The 23,529-nt window shown below is 31.6% G+C and overlaps 2 protein-coding genes across 5 annotated transcripts; both read right to left on the reverse strand.

Moving 5' to 3' along the window:
* Nucleotides 1–2,327: 2,327 nt before the first annotated feature.
* On the reverse strand, nucleotides 2,328–5,563 carry IQD17 (IQ-domain 17). The gene is made up of 5 exons (XM_068622044.2): nucleotides 4,934–5,563; nucleotides 4,520–4,810; nucleotides 4,166–4,411; nucleotides 3,795–3,932; nucleotides 2,328–3,600 (listed from the first exon to the last, which is right to left on the reverse strand). The coding sequence occupies exons 1-5, from the start codon at nucleotides 5,063–5,065 to the stop codon at nucleotides 2,782–2,784; spliced, it is 1,626 nt and encodes a 541-aa protein (XP_068478145.2). The 5' UTR covers nucleotides 5,066–5,563; the 3' UTR covers nucleotides 2,328–2,781.
* Nucleotides 5,564–14,239: 8,676 nt separating this feature from the next.
* On the reverse strand, nucleotides 14,240–16,942 carry LOC137819222 (RNA-binding (RRM/RBD/RNP motifs) family protein). 4 transcript variants are annotated; one of them, XM_068623005.2, is made up of 7 exons: nucleotides 16,864–16,942; nucleotides 16,248–16,440; nucleotides 15,979–16,111; nucleotides 15,547–15,670; nucleotides 15,401–15,437; nucleotides 15,067–15,313; nucleotides 14,240–14,954 (listed from the first exon to the last, which is right to left on the reverse strand). In XM_068623005.2, exons 2-7 carry the CDS (start codon nucleotides 16,428–16,430, stop codon nucleotides 14,815–14,817), a joined length of 864 nt encoding a protein of 287 aa, XP_068479106.2. In that variant the 5' UTR covers nucleotides 16,431–16,440; nucleotides 16,864–16,942; the 3' UTR covers nucleotides 14,240–14,814. The 4 variants fall into 4 exon arrangements, with proteins under 4 accessions (XP_068479106.2, XP_068479105.2, XP_068479104.2 ...); XM_068623004.2 differs by having other exon boundaries at nucleotides 14,240–14,960; nucleotides 16,864–16,935; XM_068623003.2 differs by lacking the exon at nucleotides 16,864–16,942 and having other exon boundaries at nucleotides 16,248–16,863.
* Between the last annotated feature and the right edge of the window lie 6,587 nt (nucleotides 16,943–23,529).

Raw genomic sequence — 23,529 nt, forward strand, 5'->3', positions numbered from 1 at the left:
TGGTAATTTTGTGTTTTTAGGGTAAATGATTTGAAGCATCTACCTTTGTAAATGAGCCAAATATGTAAAAGTCCAAGTTGTTTCTTTGAATCCAAACAGAAAACAAATTGTGAGGAGAAGAAAGAGAAAATAAAAGCCAAGATTCCAGAATCTAAACGGCAATATTTTCCCAAGATCCTTGGAGCATAAAAGCTTATAAAAGGACACAAACATCAAGTAGAAAGGGAGAGAGTTTTATAGGGTTTTCTTAGTTTCTTTTCTTCTTTGTAATTAGTTTGTTTTCTTCCGCATGGAAGGCTAAACCTTATTGATTCCTTTGTAATTCCTTTGTTTTACCCTCATTTTCTGAAGGTTGATTTTAACGAAAATTTCTTCATCTCCTATAATAATACTTTGATATTTTTTTTATGTCATGTGTGTTAACATATTTAGTTTTTCTGTTTTAAGTTATTGGACTTTGTTTGTTTGACCCAACTTTCCTTTTCTGTTTCAGCTAGGTCTTAATCTTTTTCTTATATATATATATATATATATATATATATATATATATATATATATATATACACCATGTATTTTATTCTCACATACACAAATAAATAAGAATTTCTTTTGTATTTTTTTTTCTCTACTTTTTTCTCTTTTATGCTTAAGTCATTATCTCTTTTTTATTTTTCATTTGCAATTAGGGTTCATTAGAACCTCCCTTTCTCCATTGCGCTCCATTTGATGCACAACATCATAAATTTTCATTTTCATTATAATAATGTGAAAATATATCTCCTTATTATATTCCTCCCTCCAATGAGTGAAGTATTGGAAAGATAACATAAAGTTTGAACTCATTGACGGAAAATGATCTATTATTAAGATAAAGTATATGTGATGAACATACGATGATGCCCATTTTGTTTTCTTCCATGAATATTTGGTAGAAAAGTGATTCCTGATTGGCAGAAGTGCAGATAATGGTTTCACATGTAGCTGGAGAACTTAACAGCAGCTGTATTTGTGCAAATTAATTTTGATGTGCATTAATTCTGCATGCTTAGAATAGAAATGGTTAGTCCTTAGTAGTAGTTTTTCAATTTGAAGCATGACTTTATTGGTGTAACAACAGAATATGCAATATTAGATATAGGCTATGAGTTCCTTCTAGCAAGCACCTAACCTGTGTGATAGTGTTCAGTATGATGGGACCCCAAAAGTCTGTCCAGCTGGACTCCTCTGTAACAATTCAATAACCTGCTCAGACCATATCCACCACTAAAAATCATCTGTTATTAACTTTTTTAGTTTTTTTTTTACTTCCGAAGAACATGTTAATTTGTATAATGTTTTAAAAATTAAAACAATTTACCCTACATTATTTATTGGTCGTATTAGTTACCGATATTGTCTCACTATCAAATCATTCCTAATCTATATAATTTCATGCATAAAAGTTTGTCGAAATTTCAAAACACAAGACTAATGTAGTGTCAAAACGCATTGGCATGTGTGCTCACCAGAAGAATACATACTCATTTATGATGTTTTTTAATATACGTTGAGTGCAAAATTGGAAAACCTACATGAACGTTGGATTAAATTGAAAATGTTTCGAATTGAATCCATCAGAAATCCAAACCCGTACATAAAACTTGACAACTGTGTCTTACACATGATGTGCCTTACAGTGGCATGACATCATTGTACTCCGATAATAAACTCGTTTTGAAAAAATTCCTTAACTTTAGCAACCCACCAAATTACTCCTGCTAGAGATGCTCTTACAGTTTCGCAAAACAGCACAAAAAATCCGTTGATCACTGAATAAAGCACAAGAGTTATTGAATAACAGATTCCGTGGTATAAGACTACAGAACGTAAGACACAGTTCATGATCTCTTCTCATTAAATGCCCAAGCCTATCTGCTTTTACCCTTTTCATGCTGCAGGCCATGTAGCAACCTGAAAAAGTTTTCATGGCTGCGAGACCAAATAATAGTGCAAAATAGTGAGCAAATCATTCTTTTTAGCAATGGCTAGTGTTGATCTCCTCTTTCACATGCAGCAAAGTTTTCTCTTATACATAGTTAATTATCATCACTAGTTATACATGCAATGATAAGTGTGGACTTACCCAATACATTCTAAACAAAATTGTTTCACTTTGACGTGGAATCCAACTCACAAGCATGTAGCATAATAGACAGAAGATGAGTGAGTGATGGGGAGCAATAAAGGTCAAAGAATATGACGCGATGAAGACTCAAAGTATACAAATAATGATTTAGTTTGCTCATGCTAGCAATGTTGAATTTATCCATTTGATTAGAAGAAAACAATGAAAGGAAAGAGGGTTGTACATTTTGCTAAGTGAAGGCAATGCTAAAATACGAAATATTAACATGCTATTGTGACAGGACAGTCCATTAAAAGCTATTCAGATGGTCTAGGCAATTCTTTCAACATCAACACAACATCCCAAGTGAGGTAGGCCACCACATACGGCTTACTTTTTTATCTTGGCATCTCAAGAAAACTATGAAAAACGAATGATAAACGTACACATTAAATTGTTCTGAGTTTGCTAGCAAGAAAAAGTACTTGCTTCTCTGCTCCTAAACATCAGCTTCAGTTCAGGTCACCCGGGTAAATAACTTTCTTTTGGGGTGAGAAAGGGTTAAACTAAAATTAACTCTAACATCACAAAAGCCCAAATAAATAAAAATCAAAGAAGTGAATGGCGATAGCCTAATGGGTCCGCTCATGTTTCTTCTCATTGAAGTATGCAACAAATCATCTCAACCACCTCCTAAGGTCACCAGTTGAAGAAGGAGAAACCTCACCACCACCAAGACTTTCAGTGCAGCAAGAGGAGTAGTTTGACTGCTGCTCCAACCCAAAGTGTGATCCACTCACACTCTTGAAGCTTGGACTCCTTAAACTATGCCCATAATTTCCGTAACTCACTCCCACGCTATAAGGGTCAGGAGCAGGAAAAGAAAGCCTCTTCTTTGCTGATCCCACCCTGTCCCTCTCTGGTGTGGAAGGCCTCTGCCTTGGAGCGCTTTGTGACCGAATTCGAGCCTTTGCAGACTCCGTTGCCGCCATGTAATTAGGCAATGTAGCACCACCACTACTAGTTCCACTTCCAACAGCCCTTCCATTTTGGTACAAGTTTCCTGTATAATGGTAATTGGACCTCAAGCTTGGTGTTTGGGAGGTGGGGTAGTTTCTGTCTTCTCTGATGCAACGAGGGCTTGCTGATCGCACTTGGATGGGCCTTGACTTGGCAGGAGAAGGGGTTGCAAGGGATTGGTGAAGGGATCCATTTTGGTGAGATCTATGGAGTGGGGAAGCAATGGAATGCCTTTGTGGTTGATGGTGGTTTGGGTTATATTGATAATTTGGATGTGATCTTCTGTAATTGGTTCCTAGATACGAATAAGGCTGAGAGGTGTCAATCTCCACAGTCTTAATGGGGTCTCTTTGATCAGTTGAAGCCCTTCCTCTATTCTCCCATGGCTTTGTGGCCATCCACCGATCTAGCCATTTTGGTCTCTCTTCCAACTCATCTTCATTTCCAATTGATGATGTCCTACCATTCCTCCAAATCTATGCATCACAATCAATTAACCAATCCAAGTCAAGGAAGTTAATTCAATTTCAAGAATAGTAGTTACTGAACCAAGTCAAAGAAATTAATTCAATTTCAATAATCAATAAAAGCACTTCACAATCAATTCCACCAAACAAAGTCAGTGAAATTAATTCAATTTTAAGAACCAGCACTTGGAGAGGATCAAAACCTGTTGGGAAAAGGCTTGGGATAAGGTCTTGTCCCTCTTCATTGCAGCTTCCTTTCTCTGCTGCAACATAGCCTTCACTTCTTCAACAGTGTGAGGACGTTCATCCCAGTCATCTGCAATGCTGCTCCCCTCTCTTGACTACCAAAACAACCACAGCAAACGATTCAAACACAGAAAACCCCTTTTCCCAACTGCTGCTTGATTAAGAATATGAAAATGAGGACTATTCCTTTGCTTTTTGTAAACAAAAAAAGTACTTTTTTCCTTTCGTGGTTTTCAAACATAACTATTGATTCTTAAAGCAGGAAAAAGTACACAAAGTTTGATCAATGGTCACTAATGATGGTTTAAACAAGTAGCCTGTCACTTACTATTGATTTCCTATCAGAAATATCCTGAAGATACCGCGAGTCCCAAACACTGGCGGTGTCACTGAAAGTGGATTTTCTGCTACCGTCAAGTGAAGACCTTATGCGCTGGTCAAGGACCCTTGCTTGAACTCTAACCAAAGCCTGCATGCATCTAAGGGTCATCTTTGCCTGCTTCCTAACATTGTGACCCCTAACCAAAGCTTGCAACTTCACCAACCCCTTTAGTGCACGAAGTGCTCTTTTTGCCTTCAAACAAAAAATCAAAACTCCAGATTAACTAATTGATTTACCATGGTAACTTCTTCTCTTAAAATCTGAACACTTTTGCAATTCAGATCTGTTAAGGATACTCACCAGATACCCTCTGAAAGCTGTTTGGATCACAACAGCAGCATAATGCTCCCTTGCATGGCTAGCAGGTTTGGTCAACCTTGCCACCTCCACCGCCACCTGAGCGGTGGCCATGGCTGCTTCTGCGGTGGCCACGGCCACCGCAAGTGCATGCTTCTGATCCTGGTCTGTTCTTGAACCTTCAGTAGTTGCCGTCACATCATGCTTCAACTTTTGTTGAGTGTTGTGTCCACTACTTACTCCTTCATGACTCATGTGAGTCTTCCTGAAAATCCATCTTCTCTTTTCCCTTTTCTGCAAAATTAAAAGAGAAGAGTGTTAAATGCTCATTCTCATGATCTAAAAACTTACACTAGATTAATCTGCAAAGAAAGAAAACATGAACAAAAAGGCGCGCACACACACACACAAAAGAACCTTTTCCTCGTCTTCTTCTTGATCACAGTCTTCTCTTCTTCTGCCACTCCTTTTGTCAGTGTCTTTGGTGGGAGATCTGAATGCCCTTTTGACAGCAGTTAACCAGGAACTACCACTTCCCTTCTTCCCCATGTAAATCTATCTCAGCGGCATTTACAGCTAGAACCGCTAAAAACAGCCTTTAGAAAGAAAGAGCCAGAAAAATAAGTTGTGATGAAGAGTTAAAGACAGAAGAGAGGTTGAGACTCAACTCAACCTCCTTTAACCTTGTCTGAGGAAAATGGACAGGAGGGAAAACAAGGAGAGGGCCAACACAACACTAATGGAGTTCTTGTTCAGTCTTTGTTATTAATTTGAACGAGTACATAACAACACAGTTGAGCAATGCTACAGTAACTTTGTCCTCCTCATGCCTCTGTCTTGAGTGAGTGAAATATCTGAGCCACCCCTCATTAAAAATCCTCAAGAACAAAACTATATGTAATGCACCATCATTCACTTTCTGTTCATTTAATTTCAATCTTATGCTCAATTTTGATTGAGTTCTTCACCAAAGTATCATAAAACAAAATAAAAAAGATTATGCTCAGCTCATATGTGCATTTTTCAGCTTGATTGTTCGAAATGACTGTATATAAAAAGATAAATCATTGATATTTTATTCTTTAGTTTTTGAAGTTAAATTAAATTCAGATTTTAAATTATAAAATAATATTACAGACTGTCATAAGGTTTGCTTACATAAGCTTTGCGTGATGAATGTGAATAAACTGTGTGCAGGTTTTTTTATATAGTTTGACTGTTTCAAATTATAAAAAGTAAAACTGAAAAAGTATTTCATTTGGTTTCAGATAAGCTTGATTTTAAATTGAATTTTGTTGCAATATTATATTGAAGTTTAGTTTAAAATAAAATTAAACACAAACTTTTGCAAAATAAATTTCACCTTAATTTAAATTTATAAACTTTAGTTGAAACAAAAACTTGATCTTTTTTTAAAACAATAAATTTTTCACAAACTTCCAAATTAAATAACTATAACAAAATCTATGTTTGAAATAAATGAAACAATATTTGAACAAAATATGTTAGGAACCAATAATACAAATAAAAACTTTATAAATTTAAAGTTTATCTCAGTTATTAGAGATGTTAAAATAGATGAAAATGGTTTTATGATATAACATAAATTAAATTAAATTGAAATTTTTTATAAACAATCTAATAACAAGTTATATAATGATATTTAACATAAAAAAATTTATAAATAAAATATTTAATAGAGATTTTTGAAGTAATCCATTCATCCAACACCTTTTACAATAATAAGATTACAAATTTCCTTTCAGTCAAACAATCCCATTTATATACTATGTGCTCCAACTCACTTCTAAACCTTAACAAAAATTAACAGATAGAATATTTGAAACATTAATATTGAGTGAATGATAAGAAATGTAAGGTTAAGCATTAACTTTAACCACTTCATCATCGTCTGAAAAATTATGTGAATAAATTACTTAAATTGCAAGACTAGTAAAATTAAGATGATCATAATTTACGGGTGTTTAATTTTTATAAGCAAAATAAATTATTATAGAACTACATGTTTGTTCTTATAAATTTTATTTTCACATGTCACATTCTCAACATGAAAGGAAAAAATACATAAAATGAGATATAACTCTTATTCTATTGAGTTAAAACTAATTTAATTTTTTAAAAGTCACTTATTGTCAAATTAATTTTAAGATTAGACTGATAATATATATAATATTAAAAATTAAAGTTTAATTATAATATATATTTATAAAACTTAATTTATATCTTTTAGTATAATATGAAATATCTTTATCTTGATGATTTTTAGTCAATATTAAAGATCCCACATCGACTAGAGATGAGTCATTGTATATAAGTGAGTTAAACTTCAATCCTATGAATCGGTTTTATGGATCGGTTTTATGGAGTTGAGTTAAACTTAAAGTTTATTTTGTAATATGATATCATAAAATATTTTGACCATTATATTTATATTGTGCAGATAGAAGCAGAAAATAAAATAGTGAGTTAGAATCTGGATAAAGATTATGGTGAGCAGCACATGGTTACCCAATTGAATTATTTAAGGAGCAGTGAGAAACAGGCTGTGTGTGGAAGAGGCAGCATATAAAGAATATTAAGTTGTAAGAAGATTATGGATTTTTGTGGCATGGATAGAGTAAAGTGGGAGTGTCAGAAGCTACCTTAAAGCTTTGTAATGTTAATGAATAATAATTGAATAAAGCAATGGTTGATGAAATGCAAATTATGTAATGTAAGAAGAGAGAGGGATAGAAAGCAAAGTTGAGGGTGGGGAAGAGAGAAGCCAAAAGTGGCTTTTTCTATAATGGAATCAGAAAAAGTGAGTATTTCTTTTTGGGGATAAATTATTAGCTTTTTGGTGGTTAAAATATGAGGTAACTGTGATGCTCTCTCATGGTGTCACGTGGTGTGAGCAGATGGGGGATGGACCATGGTGCACTCTCTTAGGAACATGCATCATCATGTGTCCTTACTTGCTAAAAAATAATTTTAATCTTTTCCACCAAAACCAGATGACACAAATATCAATGAAACTATTGTCTTAATCCTTAGCCAAACTTCATGCTCTCTCTTTTACTTCATTCTTCAACTGCACATCTAAGTACTCACCCCAAAGACCAGTCAAACTCTTCTAGATTCTCCACATCATCAACACCTACCTTTCCATATTTATACTCATAAACAATCTTCTGCATCTTCTTCATTTTCACTTCTTAATTCATCGTGAAATGGATTTGGTGAGATTAAAAATGAAGATTCAAAGAGACAAGAATCACAACATTGTATGAATTGTTTTAACTAATTAGTTTGTATTTTTTTATGTGATGGGTGTGTAGTTTTAGCATGTTGTGGTGTGAGGAGGAAGAGGAAGAAACACTCAAAATTCTTTTGCTTTGGAGGGATGAAGTCATTTGTCAAGCATTTATGGCTGGACAAAATAGTTTCCTATTTACGAAGCAAGATGCTACCATCACAGTCACATTTAACCAAATATTATATTTCTTTAATATTGTGGGATATTATTCTGGCACAACATAAAGTTATAGATTTATACAAGTAAATAAAAATTTAAAAAATTATTAAAATTGATAAATTGTGTTTGGATGTAACTAAATTTTAACTAAATCGTATCAAAATAATATTGTTTATTTAAAATTTAATTGTACTGATATTTTGTTATTTTAACACAATTTCAATTTAAATATATTAAAATTGTGTTATTTTAATATGACTTGTTTTATTTTATAATTTATTTTTCCAATAACTTTTTAATCTATGAAATTATTTTATTTTAATAAAAAATCATATTCACTTTAGTCTTTATATTTAATTCAAATGATAAAGAAGTAAAAAAAATTAATATATATATATATATATATATATGCTTTAGAGCTTTGGGTAATAGTTAAATTTGTGAATCGATAAAAATACTGTTTTTTATATATGAAAAAACAAATAAAAATAGTATTGTTTTTATCATGTTAACATAGGTGGTGTGTATTATTTTTATGAAACGATTGCACTGAAAAATTACACGCGTGTAAAATTAGTGTCTATTTGGTTTAATTTACACAACATTTCATAAAAATTATATTCTGGTAAGTTATTTTGTGCTTATTCAGCAAAAATAAAATGAGACTCCCTTGGAGTAGTAAGTCTTGAATCTTATTTTGATTACTTTTTTTATATCAACTATTATGAAAATAAAAAATATAGTTTAAGAAAAAAAAAAAGGAAGAGATTTGTTGGAGATCCCACATCGACTAGAGATTAGAGCCTTTTATTGTACATAAGTGGGTGCAAACCTCAATCTTATGAGCCGGTTTTATGGGGTTGAGTTAGGCTTAAAGTCCACTTCGTAATAAGATTCATATTTTAAATTCTTTATGATTTTTTGAAATTTTTTTAAAATTATTGTATCAATCTTGGAAAAGAAACTAGTTCAACCTAAAATTCCAATACCATTCGACATTTTGGGTATCACCGTTCTACCTAAAATCATTGCATCGTTAGTCAATATTTTGGATATGACTATTTTTTTCCAAAATTATGGCATTGTTATTGAACACCTTGAGCATAATCGTTCTATCCAAAATCCTGACAACGTGAGTTGACACCTTGAATATGACCATTCTATCCAAAATCTTGGCATCGCTGGTTAACACTTTGGGTATGACTATTCTACCTAAAATCCTGGCATCATCGGTCGACGCCTCGGGTATGACTGTTCTACTCAAAATCCTAACATCAATAGTCGACCCTTTGAGTATGACTGTTTTACCCAAACTTTCTTGGCATCGCCAGTTGACACCTCGGTTATGACTATTCCACCCAAAAAATCCTGCAACTTTTAGTTGAAAAAATAAGCATGATTGTTATGCTAAATTCTTTGCACCGCTAGTCGATACCTTAGGTATGATTGTTCTACTAAAAAAATTCTTGGCACTGTCACTCGACACCTTAGGTATGATCGTTTTACCCAACTTTTTCCTGACATCGACATTCAACACATCTGGTATGACTGTTTTACCCAAAATTTTCCATGGCATCGCTAGCCAACAACTCGGGTATGACCGTTCTACCCAAAAAAATCTCAACATTGCCATTCGACAAAAAAAGAAATGATCATTCTGCCTAAATTCTTGACATCACTAGTCAACAAAAAGGGGATTGACCATTCAACCCTAAATTGTCCCGTCACTACCAATTGTCAACAAATAAAAAGACATGATCATTCTGCCTAAATTATTGGCATTATTAATTGACCTAAAAAAACATAAGATCGACCTACGTGGCAGACACAAAAACAAAAATGTGTAAGACCGACCTACATGATAGTCGCAAAAACCTAAAAGTGTAACACCAACCTATGTCACATCGCACAAATAAAAAGGTGCAAGACCAACCATAAGAGGGTAACAAAAGTTGAAATGTAAAACCATCCATTAAGGGTGGCGTAAAAATATTGTCACATGATCTTTTTATATTAAGATTGGTTCTTTGGGACGACATAGAACTTTTGATTGCAACAATGATTTTTTAGAATATGAATAGTTTTACATAATAATTTATTGATTTTTTGCTAGATAAATATTTTTGTTTCGTATATTTAGTTTGAGAGTGAAGGACTCTTGTTATCTCCTATCAGAAGAAAATATAATTTATCTAAAGAGTCAGGCCTATTAATCATTAATATAGAAATTCAATAAAATTTTCCTATAATCTTTAACAAAATATAAACAAATATCTTTTTGTCATACTTAAAATCAGTTGAAGAAAATTTTAAAATTAAATAATATTAATTAATATTTAAAATATAAAAGATATTAAAGATAACTAGCCATTGTTATAATTTTTGTTTTTACTTAAAATCAGTTGAGAAGAATTTGAATGATTAAATGATCTTAATTAAAATTTAAAAGATAATTAATAATTAATTATAACTTATAAATACATCCATCATCGTAAAAAAATAATAATGAAATAGTATAAGGTGATTTAAACTTTTGAGACAGAAGAATTACAATTTAAAAAAAATATAAGTGGATATCGAACAAGTAATTATGAAAGATATTAGTAAAAGAGTTTAATTTATAACAGTAAAAAACCAGTCTAGTTTGAATTGAAAAAACTTCAACTAACCTAAACGGAAAAATAATCTCATAAGAAAATAATTCAAACAAAATCAACTGAAAAATAAATATAATTAACTTTAATTTAAACAAATCAATTAAGAAAATAATGTTAAGTCAATAATACAGTAGGATTAATGATTTTAATCTTCACTAAACTCATAAGCGAAACCAAGCCAATAATAACTAGAAAAAGAATTAAAAAGGAGAGACATAGAAACGAAAGTGAGAAAGTATTAAGAATTTTAATTTTTAATTTTTTAATATAATTAAAATTCTTTTAGAAAATTTTAAAATTTTCTAATAAAACAACGTACTTTAATATTAATCATTTTAAATCCTTTATAAAATAAATTATATTCTAAAAATTTATCATTAATGAACACTAATATCTTGAAAAACTAGTCTCTATAATTTCTTATATGCAAAAAAAATGAGATAAAAAGTTTCATTAATTATAAACGTTGTTGACCGTTAATTATAAAAATAACAAATAAAATGGTCACATTATTCATATTTTGTTTTCTATCACTTCAAAATCACATGTTTATACAAAATTTCAATAACGATAACCTATATAGCACAAACACTAACACGAACATTGATACGATATAGATATGGACACAAAGATACGTATAATTTTTAAAATGTAAGACACGGGGATACAAATTTATATATTATATAATTATGAATTATATAAATTGACAATAAAGATTTATGTGCACAAGTATGTTCCATATTATTTTTTGGAGCAGAAAAATATATTTCATGACTGGTTCATAAGGATTTTTTTCTTATTTTTATAATCATAATAAAAATTTATACAACAAAATTTGAGTTTTTAAAAAATTAATATATTTTTTCTTTTTAAAATTGTATTAGAACCGTATTAGAATTGTCAGAAATCCAACAAATACATTTTGAATTGAACACTTCACAAATACATGTCTTACATGTTTCATACGAGTGTCGGTATCCCATACGAATATCCGACATCAACACGCCATTTAAGATGAGTAGTGATAACTCTAGTTTATTGTATTTAAAAAATACCTGACATGCTCTTACAGTAAATAATTAGGCATAAGTAAATAAGTTCAAAATTGTGGTAAATAAATGAAGAGAAAAATCTGGAAGAAAAACTTGGCTGACAAGTGATATGGTGACTGAATAAAAATAATTATATTCATCAGTTTCCAATAATGTTAATTTTGAAGATATAAGAAAAATATTTTATTATTTTGATTATCTTTTTCTTGGTGTGTCAGTTCCCTTATCGGTGAGTGACCCACCACGTTTGTGGAAGAGAACATAATGTGAAATCCACAGTGAAATGCTAGTGGGCCTTCCTTTCTGCGCTCCCTCAATTTAAACTGCACCCATACTTGTTAAGAACTAACTGGGCCTTAAGGCCTCTAATCAATATTTCTGAAGAAAATTATTGCCTTAACAAGATTCGCTATAACTTCTTCGTAATTTATTTCCATTTTGAATTTGAGTACCCTTGATAGGAAAAGTAAACTTCTTCATAATTTTTTTTACTTTTATTTTTAAATATTTAAGTACTTTAACTTTCAATAAAAAATTAAATTCTCAATAATTATTTATTCATAACTCTGAAGGATTACAGAGTTTGGGTGTTTTCGGCTTCTATGTTTCAAAAAGGAACAAGTTTTGTGTGTATCAGCTTCTTCCTTTTAGTGTATAATGGTAAATTCTTTCTCCACATCCATATGTTTTGTCTGGAACTATTTCTGAAAATTTCGTTTTAACTTTTTAAAATAATTTAAATAACTCTAAATGAAGCATCAAATTACTTTTCTAAATAACCTTAATTTGTACTCCAACTTTTCACCTCACTCAGATTTTTTTTTCTATGTTTTGTGGCTTTCAAATAAATGAAAAAAATTAAGAAACACAACCACCACAAAACTTACCTCAACCATCACAAGCTATCACCACTACCTGAAAATGAAGAAGACACCACACTCTCCACCATACTCAAAAGCATTAAATGAAACATAATCTCACTTTTTTAAATAACTTCAGTAGCATCCTTGCATCCTATACCTCCCTTTCAGTCGCAACACTTTCATTATTCTTGAAATAGCAGTTCCACCATTGGAGCATGTTGAGAGGGTTGACAAGAAGATTCGCTGTACTCGACATTTACCAGTGTGAAGATAATTTTTTTGAGTTTTTTACTCCATTTTTATACCTAACGGTTTTTGTTTTGGATTTTGTGGCTTTCAAAAAAATGAAAAAAATAAATAAAAAACACAACCGCCACCATTAAAAACACCACAAAATTTACTTCAGTCACCAACGTTCACAACTAGCCACCACAATCAACCATCACCACTTGAAAATGAAGAAGACACCACACTTTCTACCATACTCATGTTGAAATTAAAAAATAAAATATAGAGATAGAGGGGAAAGTATGAGATGTTTGGAGAATTTGCCATCTAATTTTTGTCTTCTAACATGGATGTGTCATTCGGCCTTAAATGAAACATTTGATAATCTTTCCTTCATCTATCCATTTGGAATTCTATGTCTCTCTTTAATTACATAAAATTAATATTTAAAGCAGAGCTTGTAATTAAATCCAATAAAAGAAAGTAAATAAATTCCCCAAATCTAATGCTACAAAATTAATATTTTTAAAGACACTGAATTAAAAATTATAGTAAGTGACTTAAACTCCACTAAAACAATGTGCAAATTGATAAGGAAATTATAAACTAGTATGATAATCATTATTTTTATACAGATCGATATTGCATTGTAAATAAGAAAAATTAAAACCAAAGGAAATCTTAATTTGATTTCTTTAGTTAAAATGACATTAAATCGTCATATTTTTCTTGCAAAATGATAGCTGAACTAATGTACTTGAGTTTTATTATTATATATGTTAAATGCTTAGTGAGGTTAAATTACTCCAAAAAAACTATTAAGAGTAAACTAAGAAGATATTAAGTTTCTAAGAAGTTTTTTTTTTATCAGCAAAAGTTTCTAAGAAGTAAAATTAAAAATTCATCCTACTAGAGTAGAGATGTAGTTATGCAAATCAATTCGTAAACTTGCCTTTGTATTCAACTGTTTCATACAAAACTTGTTAAGGAGATTTATTTTTGAAGTAAATGTTTCACTGTTTCATAGATAGAAAGGTATCTTCACAGGTAAGAGTTAATAATATAATAATGAGTATTAGCAGAAGAACTAAAACGCCTAAGGAAAAAAAGTATTAAATTGAATCGAATCCTGTGATAGAAGCATGAGTTCAGTGATCTAAAGGCAATTTTGGGAAAACATGAAACTAGATTTATGGAAGAAATTTGAGGCATGAACTAAAATTGAAAAGGGGTCAACAGAAGTGATACCAATCACCCCATCTGCATATTATTTATAATATGGTTAAAAAAGTATTGAAAAGGTACCAACAACTATTGACACCACACATGAGAGTTCCATTGGATTCCATATACGTTTGCAGTTGTACAGAGAGTAAAAGACACTTAATTGATGCAAAAGAAGAATAATCTTTATCTAAAACAAAAGGAATGCGGGTGACAGCGAAAGATGAATGGTAAAAACATGATTATATGTGAAAAAGAGAGAAACAATAGACGATATGTTTTTCTTTTGGACTAATCCTATCTTGAAGAAAAAACTAAAAAACAATCATGAAGGACGATAAAAATAAAATACATGGTAGCCTATTGAGCCATCCAAGCTCAATGTAGTCTTCCTATTTGACCAGCCAATCAAAGGGTTCAAAAGATATAAAATGATCTTTTGAAACCATCTGCTGCAATATAAACAAAGGACTGTCATTGGATGCTCCCATCACCCAAGACATAATAGTAATAATAACCTTGGTTGAATTACTCTAAAAGGTAGAATCCAAAGCTCAAATAGTTAGATTCTACCCAATGCTGAATACATGAATGAATATGATCTCCTTCCCCTACTCCTACAAGCTACTTCAAAAAATCAAATAAAGCCTATTTTCCTAAAACAAACATGTATGATGATGATGACTTCTGAGTTTTGTCATGATGAAAATTGAGAAATGGTTAAGGTCGGTTAGGGGCACAAGCTTTATCTAACAAATGTTTTGTATTTTGATTTTGAATTCAGCTTTCGATGATGTGGTTAGCCTTGCATGTTCTGCATCTTTGTAGATGTAGAATTTTGTTCAGAAGCTGCTTGTGAGGCTTGTGAACTACCAGCCACTGTTGCTGTCACACCTGTTGATGTTGTTGGTGTTGTAATTGTGGTTGCAGTTCCTGTCACTGAAACTGTCACATTTTAGCCATCTATGTTATGTTTATGACGGGATTGTTAAAGAGCAAAGATAACAAGGCCAACAAGAAATAATGAGTTTTTTTGCATTAGACATATCACCTGCACTAGTAGTTGGCACTGCTACTGAAGAAGGATATGACAATATCCCAGTGGAGCCATAATGCTGAGGCAAAAATGGAAACTGTGCCATTTGTGGGTATTGAACCCCAAAACCATGAGCCTGAATACTCTGTGCATATTGACCATAAAAGGGATAGATATTATGGATCAACCCTACTGCTCCAGAATCTCCAGCAGATGGGTAGTAAGCTGAAAATTGCTGAACTCCATAGACATTATAGTAGTTCTGCAATCACATAAGAGTGTACCATAATAATGCAGGAAAATAAATTAATGCAGTTTCTTGTAAAGACTTTATTACATTAACACCTACCGTAGGATACAAGGTGTCTTGTGAATATCCAGAATATCTGTCAGCAGATAGAATGTACATCAGATAAAATTGCAGAAAAATTGTAAGAAATGCAAAATAATAATTAACATAAAAATGACCATATCCTCATAGCACATTTATGTTACCCGTAAGCCGAATAAGGAAATGTGTATTGCCTAGGGGGTTGATGGGAAAATGTTGTAGTAGATGAAGAACCATGATAAGCAGGTGATGTCACCAGTACAGGTGGAGGCCTGAACCGTCCTGCACCTACAATGTGAGTTTGCATTTCAATCCTTTCTTCTCTTATAACACAATTAATTTTGTTTTACATTTACTAAATAACCAACCATTGAAGGTGGTACCTTCTTGCCTATAGATGAGTTAAATCTAACAAGATGAAATAACTAGGAAACTCAAACTTGTTTGCAAAAATTGCAAAGTAAACTCAAAAAAATAGATATTGCTGCAGTTAAAGAACACCTAACCTGATATCTTAATTTATGAAAAAAATGGTAAAACATTATGAGGAAAAGAGGAAGAACAAATTAGATAAAGCAGAATGTAAGGAATGGGACCATGCTGAAAAGTTGCTGGTCGGTTCTTGTTTGCACCAAGAGAAGCAAGATTGCAGTTAGCCCTCCTCCCATCAATAACTGGAGATGGGTTCTGACATGCTCTCATGGCCGCCTCAGGATCCTTAAATGTGACCTTGGAAAACAACAAACCATAGACTCATTGTTCAAGATCACGCAAGTACAACCATAAATGGAATAAACAAGCAAATGAAACTATGCAAAGATGTAAGTGAGAATCAGAAAATCCAGAAGGTAAAAGAAAAACTTACAAAGCCATAACCCTTGGATCTCCCAGTGTTCTTGTCTGTGATCACAACAGCCTCCAAGATCTCTCCAAATTGCTCAAAGTACCTCCTCATTGTGTCCCTTTGAGTCTCCCAAGCCAACCCTCCAACAAAGATTTTGGTAAAAGTTGTGTCATTATATTGCTCCTGGTTGTTACCACCTACCATCTGAGCTTGCCTTTGTTGAGACATTAAAGAAATATCAAATACACGAATTTCCCAACAGAAGCAAGCAACCCAAAAATCCCAAATACAAAACCAGAAAAAGAACAAAACACAAAATCCAAAGACAGTGAGAGGGTGAGAGGGGAGAAAGAAAAGAAGAAACGGTTAATAGTAAAGGTTGGAAAAGAAGCTGTTTCTTCTTCTAAAAACCCATCAATGAAAACACTCGTGCACTCATGATTCTATTCGTGCTAGTCCTTCTTAACTTTAAGGAATGGTTTTGTTTTGTTTTGTTTTTATTTTTCTAAGGCTATAATTGCTACTTTTCTACATTCACAACTACAACACACTCCTCAGATTCCTCAACACTTCACATCGCCCTAACAGAAAAAACATCATTGCTGTCGAAGGAGTGAAAAGAAAAAGAAACTCTTACAAGAAAACATTTATATGCCAAGGAAACTTAGTTGCTTGCTTGCTTGCTTGTTGGGCATGGAGAAGAAGAGAGAGTACCAACAATAATAATAATAATAACAATAATAAAAAATAAGGAGACAAAAAAGCTGCTAGTGGGTGCCCACAACAGTAGTAGGGCACATAGGCTGTCTCCAATGAAATGTCAAAGACCAAAAGACCAACCTTTCTCGTTGTAACCCACTTTCTCTTCTTCTCTATCTATACCAAACACAAAATAATAATAATAATATGTTTGTGGTGAGGTGGATTTTACTGAAGTCATTTTGGTCTCTATGCAACCTCATCTTCCTCACAAATTGATTGGCTCCAACCTGTCCTCCAAATCCATGACATTGTGGTGCACCATTCAAAGGCCAATCTAATTAACCTTGGAATCTCAGAAATAAAAATGATGAATGCTTAATTATTTTGTTGGTAGCAATATCTATGCCGCAAATGATGTTATCAATGCTCTTTATTTCTCTGCTATAATAGAGAAAAAGGGAACATCAATTGTGTTGTGTTCCTTAATAACCTGGTCATGGTCCTCCCTTCTGAAATGCAAGGGAAAAGTAGAACAAAGACTCTGTATTTACCACTATGTTGTTATAATATAAAGTATAACATAGTGTCCATAAAGGGGTACACAACACAGCTCCAGTATTTACTGTTTTTGACGGAAAGAAAAAGAGGGGGCATAGATTGTTGTGTGCTTTGATTCTGAAATTTTTACCTTTGTCCTAAATTTTACCGGCCGGTGTAGTATACGGAATGTGTTTGACAGTTATAATTGATGATGGTATCTATCAGGATTCTTGCAAACGGTGTTCTGATAGAGAAATGCGTTTCAGTTGTTCCTTCAAACTTCAAAGGAATGTGAGTGTTACTGAATTGTTGTACGAACTTTGTTGTGTGCAGTGAGAAGACGAGGAATGACAGAGACCCACACTTTTCTTTTAACTTAGGTAATTATGTTAAGGATAATTCATTATCTTATATTATGATTTTTATTTTTGTGTATGATAAATTTTAACTAATATTATTTAATTTGATTGTTTGTTATTATTTGTTAAGATTTTCACTTAATTAATTTTATTAAATATTTATATTAATAATTAATAGGTTCAATAATGAATAGATAAATAATAAAGAGAAAAAACATTTTTGAACTCATTGAGATTGTAGTCGACCCTCTACTAATCATCCATGAAGACCTCGTAGACAGTCTCCTAACCATTATCTGTTACAGAGTAGGAATGTGATTTTCTTCGAGTTGGACTTGTTTTCTTTGATTTCTCATGATGTTATATATTCTTGATAAAAGATATTTTATTATTTTGTGGAGGTAGAAGAAGTTTTACCTAATTTACAATGTACCAATTTGTTATGGGTAAAAGTTTAAATTCCTTCAAACCAAAATATTTCATTTGAGTCCCTTGTTCATATTGAGATGTATTTATAAGTTTTAATTATTTATTTCTTATCTTGTGAATTTTAACTAATATATTTTGAGTAGTTTGATTGAAATCTCTCTCTTAATAGTTAATAAATCTTATAACCGACTTTAAATAAATTATATTTCGTATTAATAGGTGATTAGGGTAACTAACAATATAATATAAATTTATTCCATTTATCTTTATGAAAATAACTCTCCTATTAAATATATCCAGTTGGACTAACCTACCTTGTACACTATTTTTCAAACTGAATCGAACAGTTCAATATCAAAATGAAATTTATGGACAGGCAGTTTCTTCCTGCACCCCACAATTTTTTAAATTCCGAAACTGATCTTTATTTGTTATTTGAATTTGGAATCTGAGAGTGTGATACGAAATTATCAATGAATTATGTTGTTTTCTGGATGAGGGGGTGTTCTGGAAATTTTTTTTTGCATAAATTGTTGAATCTGGAAGCCTAATTTCTATTACGGATTGGTGGATCCAGAATGATTTTTTTTAATTATGGATTTCTAAATCCGAAATGCATATTTTGAATTACGGATTGGCGGATCTGTAATGGTTTTTTAATTATGGATGTTCTGCATTTTTTTATTTTGGATTAACACTGTCATTCATATATTACTGGAAGCACCAATCTGAGAGATTACCAGATGCGCCAATAAAAAATTTTACTGGATTTCATAATCTAAAATGCAAAAAATTAAATGTACAATTTTATATAGGGACAGTTTTATCTTTACGCAATCTTATGGGGTGCAGAAAGAAAAATGTAGGGATGCAGGAAGAAACTGCCTTATGGGCGACCCAATTTTATCAGGCCACAAGACAAGCAGGTTGGCCCATGGATCAATCATTTTCTAATATAAAAATTATTACTTTTTATATAAACTAACTAAATAATTTTAATTATTGTAAATTAAATTATATATATTTATAGATTCTTTAGTTTACTAAAATTATTGAAATATAATTCTAGAAAAAGATAATGTTTATCGATTATACAATTCAATAACTGGTAAATATTTTAAAAAAATCTGGTCCAAAGTACCTACTCTACTCCAGACCAATAAAATTTTGAATTAAGAAAAACTGAATCTTTTCATACTTCAATACAACTCATTTGGATAGGTTTACTTTTATCTTATTTTATTTATATTTTTACAATATTTTCTATCACAACACATAGAACTTTTATATTTTTTCACTCTATTTTGATTTTCTTTTTCCCTGACTTTCTCTGCATCGCAAAATGGAGAATTCATTCAATAAAATGTTAGTTACTTTAAGCACATATTATTTTATTTAAAATATAAATAAACGCTTGTGCATTTATGAATGTATAATTGCATGTTGATTTTGTGTTAATGTAACCCAAAAAAAAAATGGTTGTTTGCCCAACAATAGCAAAAATCAAGCTTCTCCAAGGAATGCATATAAATGGAAACCAAACAAGGTGTTAAATTATTAAAAATTTGATATAGATATTGAGATTAAATAATTTAATTCTTATTTTTTTTTTCTGAAATCCCAGTTGAAGACATTGAAGGGTTCTGTGTAGTTATGTTTCTATTTTAGTTTACAGTTTTGCAATAGAACATTAGGGCACATTCTCCCTGCACCCAACACATTCTAACTGGCACCCAATCACTTAATAGTAGCACCCAATCACTTAATAGTAAAAGACGAATATACCCTTAATGAAATTCTGAAAACTATAATTGTGATATGCACCCAATCACTTGCACCAACCCTATTCTTCTCTTCTTCCATTCCATTGTGCCTGCCGCAGCCACCGTAAGCCACCGTGTTGTGCAGCCACCGTGAGCAAGCTTGTTGTCCAACCACCGTGAGCGACGTTCTTCTCCATTCTTCTGCACCCACCGTGACCTCCATTATCGTAGGCAGAGCACCAGATTCGAAGGTACGTCGTGCTTCCGGATATTTTTATCCATAAGTGAGTGAGAGTTGCGGATATTTTTATCCGTAAGGGAGTTTGGGATCCGGATATTTTTATCCGTAAGTTTGTTTTGACTTACGGATATTTTTATCCGGAATATAGTTGGGTCCGGATATTTTTATCCGTAGACACAACTGTGGTTGGCTTCCGGATATTTTTATCCGTAGGCACAACTGTGGCTTCTGGATATTTTTATCCGTAAGCAACGATCAGTTCCGGATATTTTTATCCGTAAGCAACGAGCAATTCCGGATATTTTTATCCGTAAATGAAGAAGACAAGGGCATTTTAGGATTTTTAAAAGTGTGTCGGGTGCCAGTCACAATTGATCGGGTGCAGGAAGCAATTGCCGAACATTAGACCTTTCATTAATGGGCTGAATTTGTGCTGTATGGGCTTCTTAATAGTTGCAGCATGCACTACACAATTGATTTTTGCACCCTCATAATTATTTTCTGCAAATCCCCCCTAGAATGAAATGTTAAGAGTTGTCTTTCAAAATCCTTATCCTTTCCAGAAAATGTTATCAGGAATGGATTACTTTCATGATTTTTTGTAATTATATTATCTAAAAAAACTTTTTTAATTCATATTGGTATTTAGATTAAAACTATTAAATTGTTATATTATGGGGCAAAATGTGTTGCTCATTTCATGCTGTTATCTGAATATTAAATTTCTTCCTGCACCATATCAATTTTAACTTGCACCCTATCATTTTTCTTAATTTCCAAAATTACCCTTATTTCGGATTTAAAATTTTGGAATAATAAATATAATTCAAAAATAAAAAAAATACATTATTGATAAAAATTTGGAATACGGAATTATAAATGCATTATGAATAAAATTTTCCGGAATTCAAAAATGTGTTATAGACATCTAAATCTGGAAGTATTTTTTATTTACATCTTTTTATATTTAAGGTTATTTTTGTCATTTTGAAATTATATTTTTGTTATTTTCAATAACAGGTTGGGTGCATGCTGGAATTGATATGGTGCAGGGAGCATTTACCTCTTTCTGGCTGTTTAGAATCTTTGGAGCCCAACTTTGAAATCAGGCTTTACTAAGCCCGGGTATATATATCTGTATCTTTTATCCTGAGTTCTCCTATTGTCACTCCCTTGTTTTCTAAATGCATCCCACATTATTGGTTATTTATCTTTGCTTTCTCTTTCTTGTTTCATGAACAGAAATTTACGAAATGTTAAAAAAAAAATTATATTTTTTTTATAATATTAAGAAAATTAAATATGTTAAGAAAAACACATTCGGTGAAAAAAAGGGCTTAAGTGAATACTTTAATTTTTCTTTTACTTTTTAAAATTTATTTTTTGAATAATTGTTTCATTTTCATGTTTTGAAAAATAATTTTTAAAGTGCTAAGAAAATAAAAAAGTGTTTAAGAAAGTAGATTTCAAATGGTAAAAAGACTGTTTAGAAGGCAATTTATTCCTGCACCTAATCAATTGTGATTGACACCCAACGAACTTTCTAAAACTTTATTGTATCCTTGTCATCTTTATTTTGAAAAAGCGTGTAGGGTGTGGTGCAGAGAAACTTGGTTTGAGTTGGTGATGATTTGAGCTGCAGAGAAGTCATCCGCAGCACACCACTATGTGCCGCATCAAAACATCCGGAAGTCAAAAATCAATTCCGCCTAAAACAATCCACAACGCATACGCATGTTAAAACTCACCTTGTCTTCTCCAATGTCTTCCTTCACCGTTGCTGTCCTCACAGATGATGCCTCACGCAGCGCTCCTGGGTTGGTCTTCGCTGTTGGGTGCGACATGGGGGAACGAAACTCTTCAATGTGTGATTGGATGCGAGAATAGGGGAACGTTGGGTGCAGAATGGGAGAATGATGGGTGCAGAATGGGAGAAACCCTTAGAGGTGTGATTGGGTGCAAAAATCACTTAACTCTAATTTCATTTTCATTAAAGACAATTCGGTACTTTCACAAACGAAATTGGGTACATGTCTAATTTAATTGGGTGGAGGGAGAATCAGCCGTTTAGAAAATGAGTTTCTGAAACACTCTTTTTCCATTTGATTAGTTGGGTCTCTTCTGTTTGTTTATAACGGAGGATATTAGTTCAGGCCCAAACCATTTAGTTTTAACAGTTTGATAACATAAATTATAATTAAGCTTAATAAGATCAACCTAATTCAATATAAAATCCAATGAAATTATCTTTTTTAAGTACTATTTTTATTATTCGACAACATTGAACTTTCCAAAAACCCAGTTATGTAAAAAATTAAGTTAACATTATATATTTCGTTTATTTTTTTATTAGTAGAAAATTATTTCCCAATCTTAAGAAAAAAAACTTTAAAATTCAGCATCAATCTTATGTTTTTTTTATTGTTGGCTTATAATAAGATGTTTAATGTTATTTTGTCACGGTGAATCAATTAAAAACAACACTAAATGTTTTACACTCTTGTTGAAAAAAATTCTCTGAATTTATATTTTCTTTGTTGTTGATGTCTTTTATCACATATAAAAATAAAAAGTACGTAATTTTTTAAATTAAAAAGGATTGATTTGAGCCCCATGATTTGCTAGTTATTTTGTTTTTGTTCTGAAGATACGGTTATATATGATATTCCGGATAATCTTAAATTAAAATTAAAATTTTCTAAGAAAATATGCATAAGGATTTATTCATTATTTTTTCCTTTATACTCTCATAAAAATCTCATTAATTTATTAATTTGTGCATCTTTACGACAATCCAGTAGATAATCTATTCTTTAGGATTGATTTTTTGTACGAGACTTTAAATATATTATTAATTCCTCTTTAATTTTTTTTTCTAAAGTTAAAACAAAAATATTATTAATTCCTCTTTTAAAAAAAATCCATTTTACAAAATAAACATTATAAAAAATAAAAAATAAAATAGTAACTAATTCCAAAATAAAAAGCACGTGCATAAAATTTAAATACGCTTTTTAAAAAATAAATGTGAAATCAAAATAATAACATAATCACTATTATTTGTACACATTAAATTAACGACAGTCTTTTGTACACAAACATCATATGATTCTCAAATTTAACTTTAGTTCTGGCACCCATATTTAAGATTTGTTCTACTACTATTAATAATAATAATTTTGATAAAATCTTTATTAAAAATAAAAAATTAATTTGAGTTCCCGGCATGAAGACATGCAACTCAATAATATTATAACAAGACTAGAAGA

This window comes from Phaseolus vulgaris, chromosome 10 (assembly GCF_051622355.1).
Source record: "Phaseolus vulgaris cultivar YP4 chromosome 10, ASM5162235v1, whole genome shotgun sequence".
Lineage (NCBI taxonomy): Eukaryota > Viridiplantae > Streptophyta > Magnoliopsida > Fabales > Fabaceae > Phaseolus > Phaseolus vulgaris.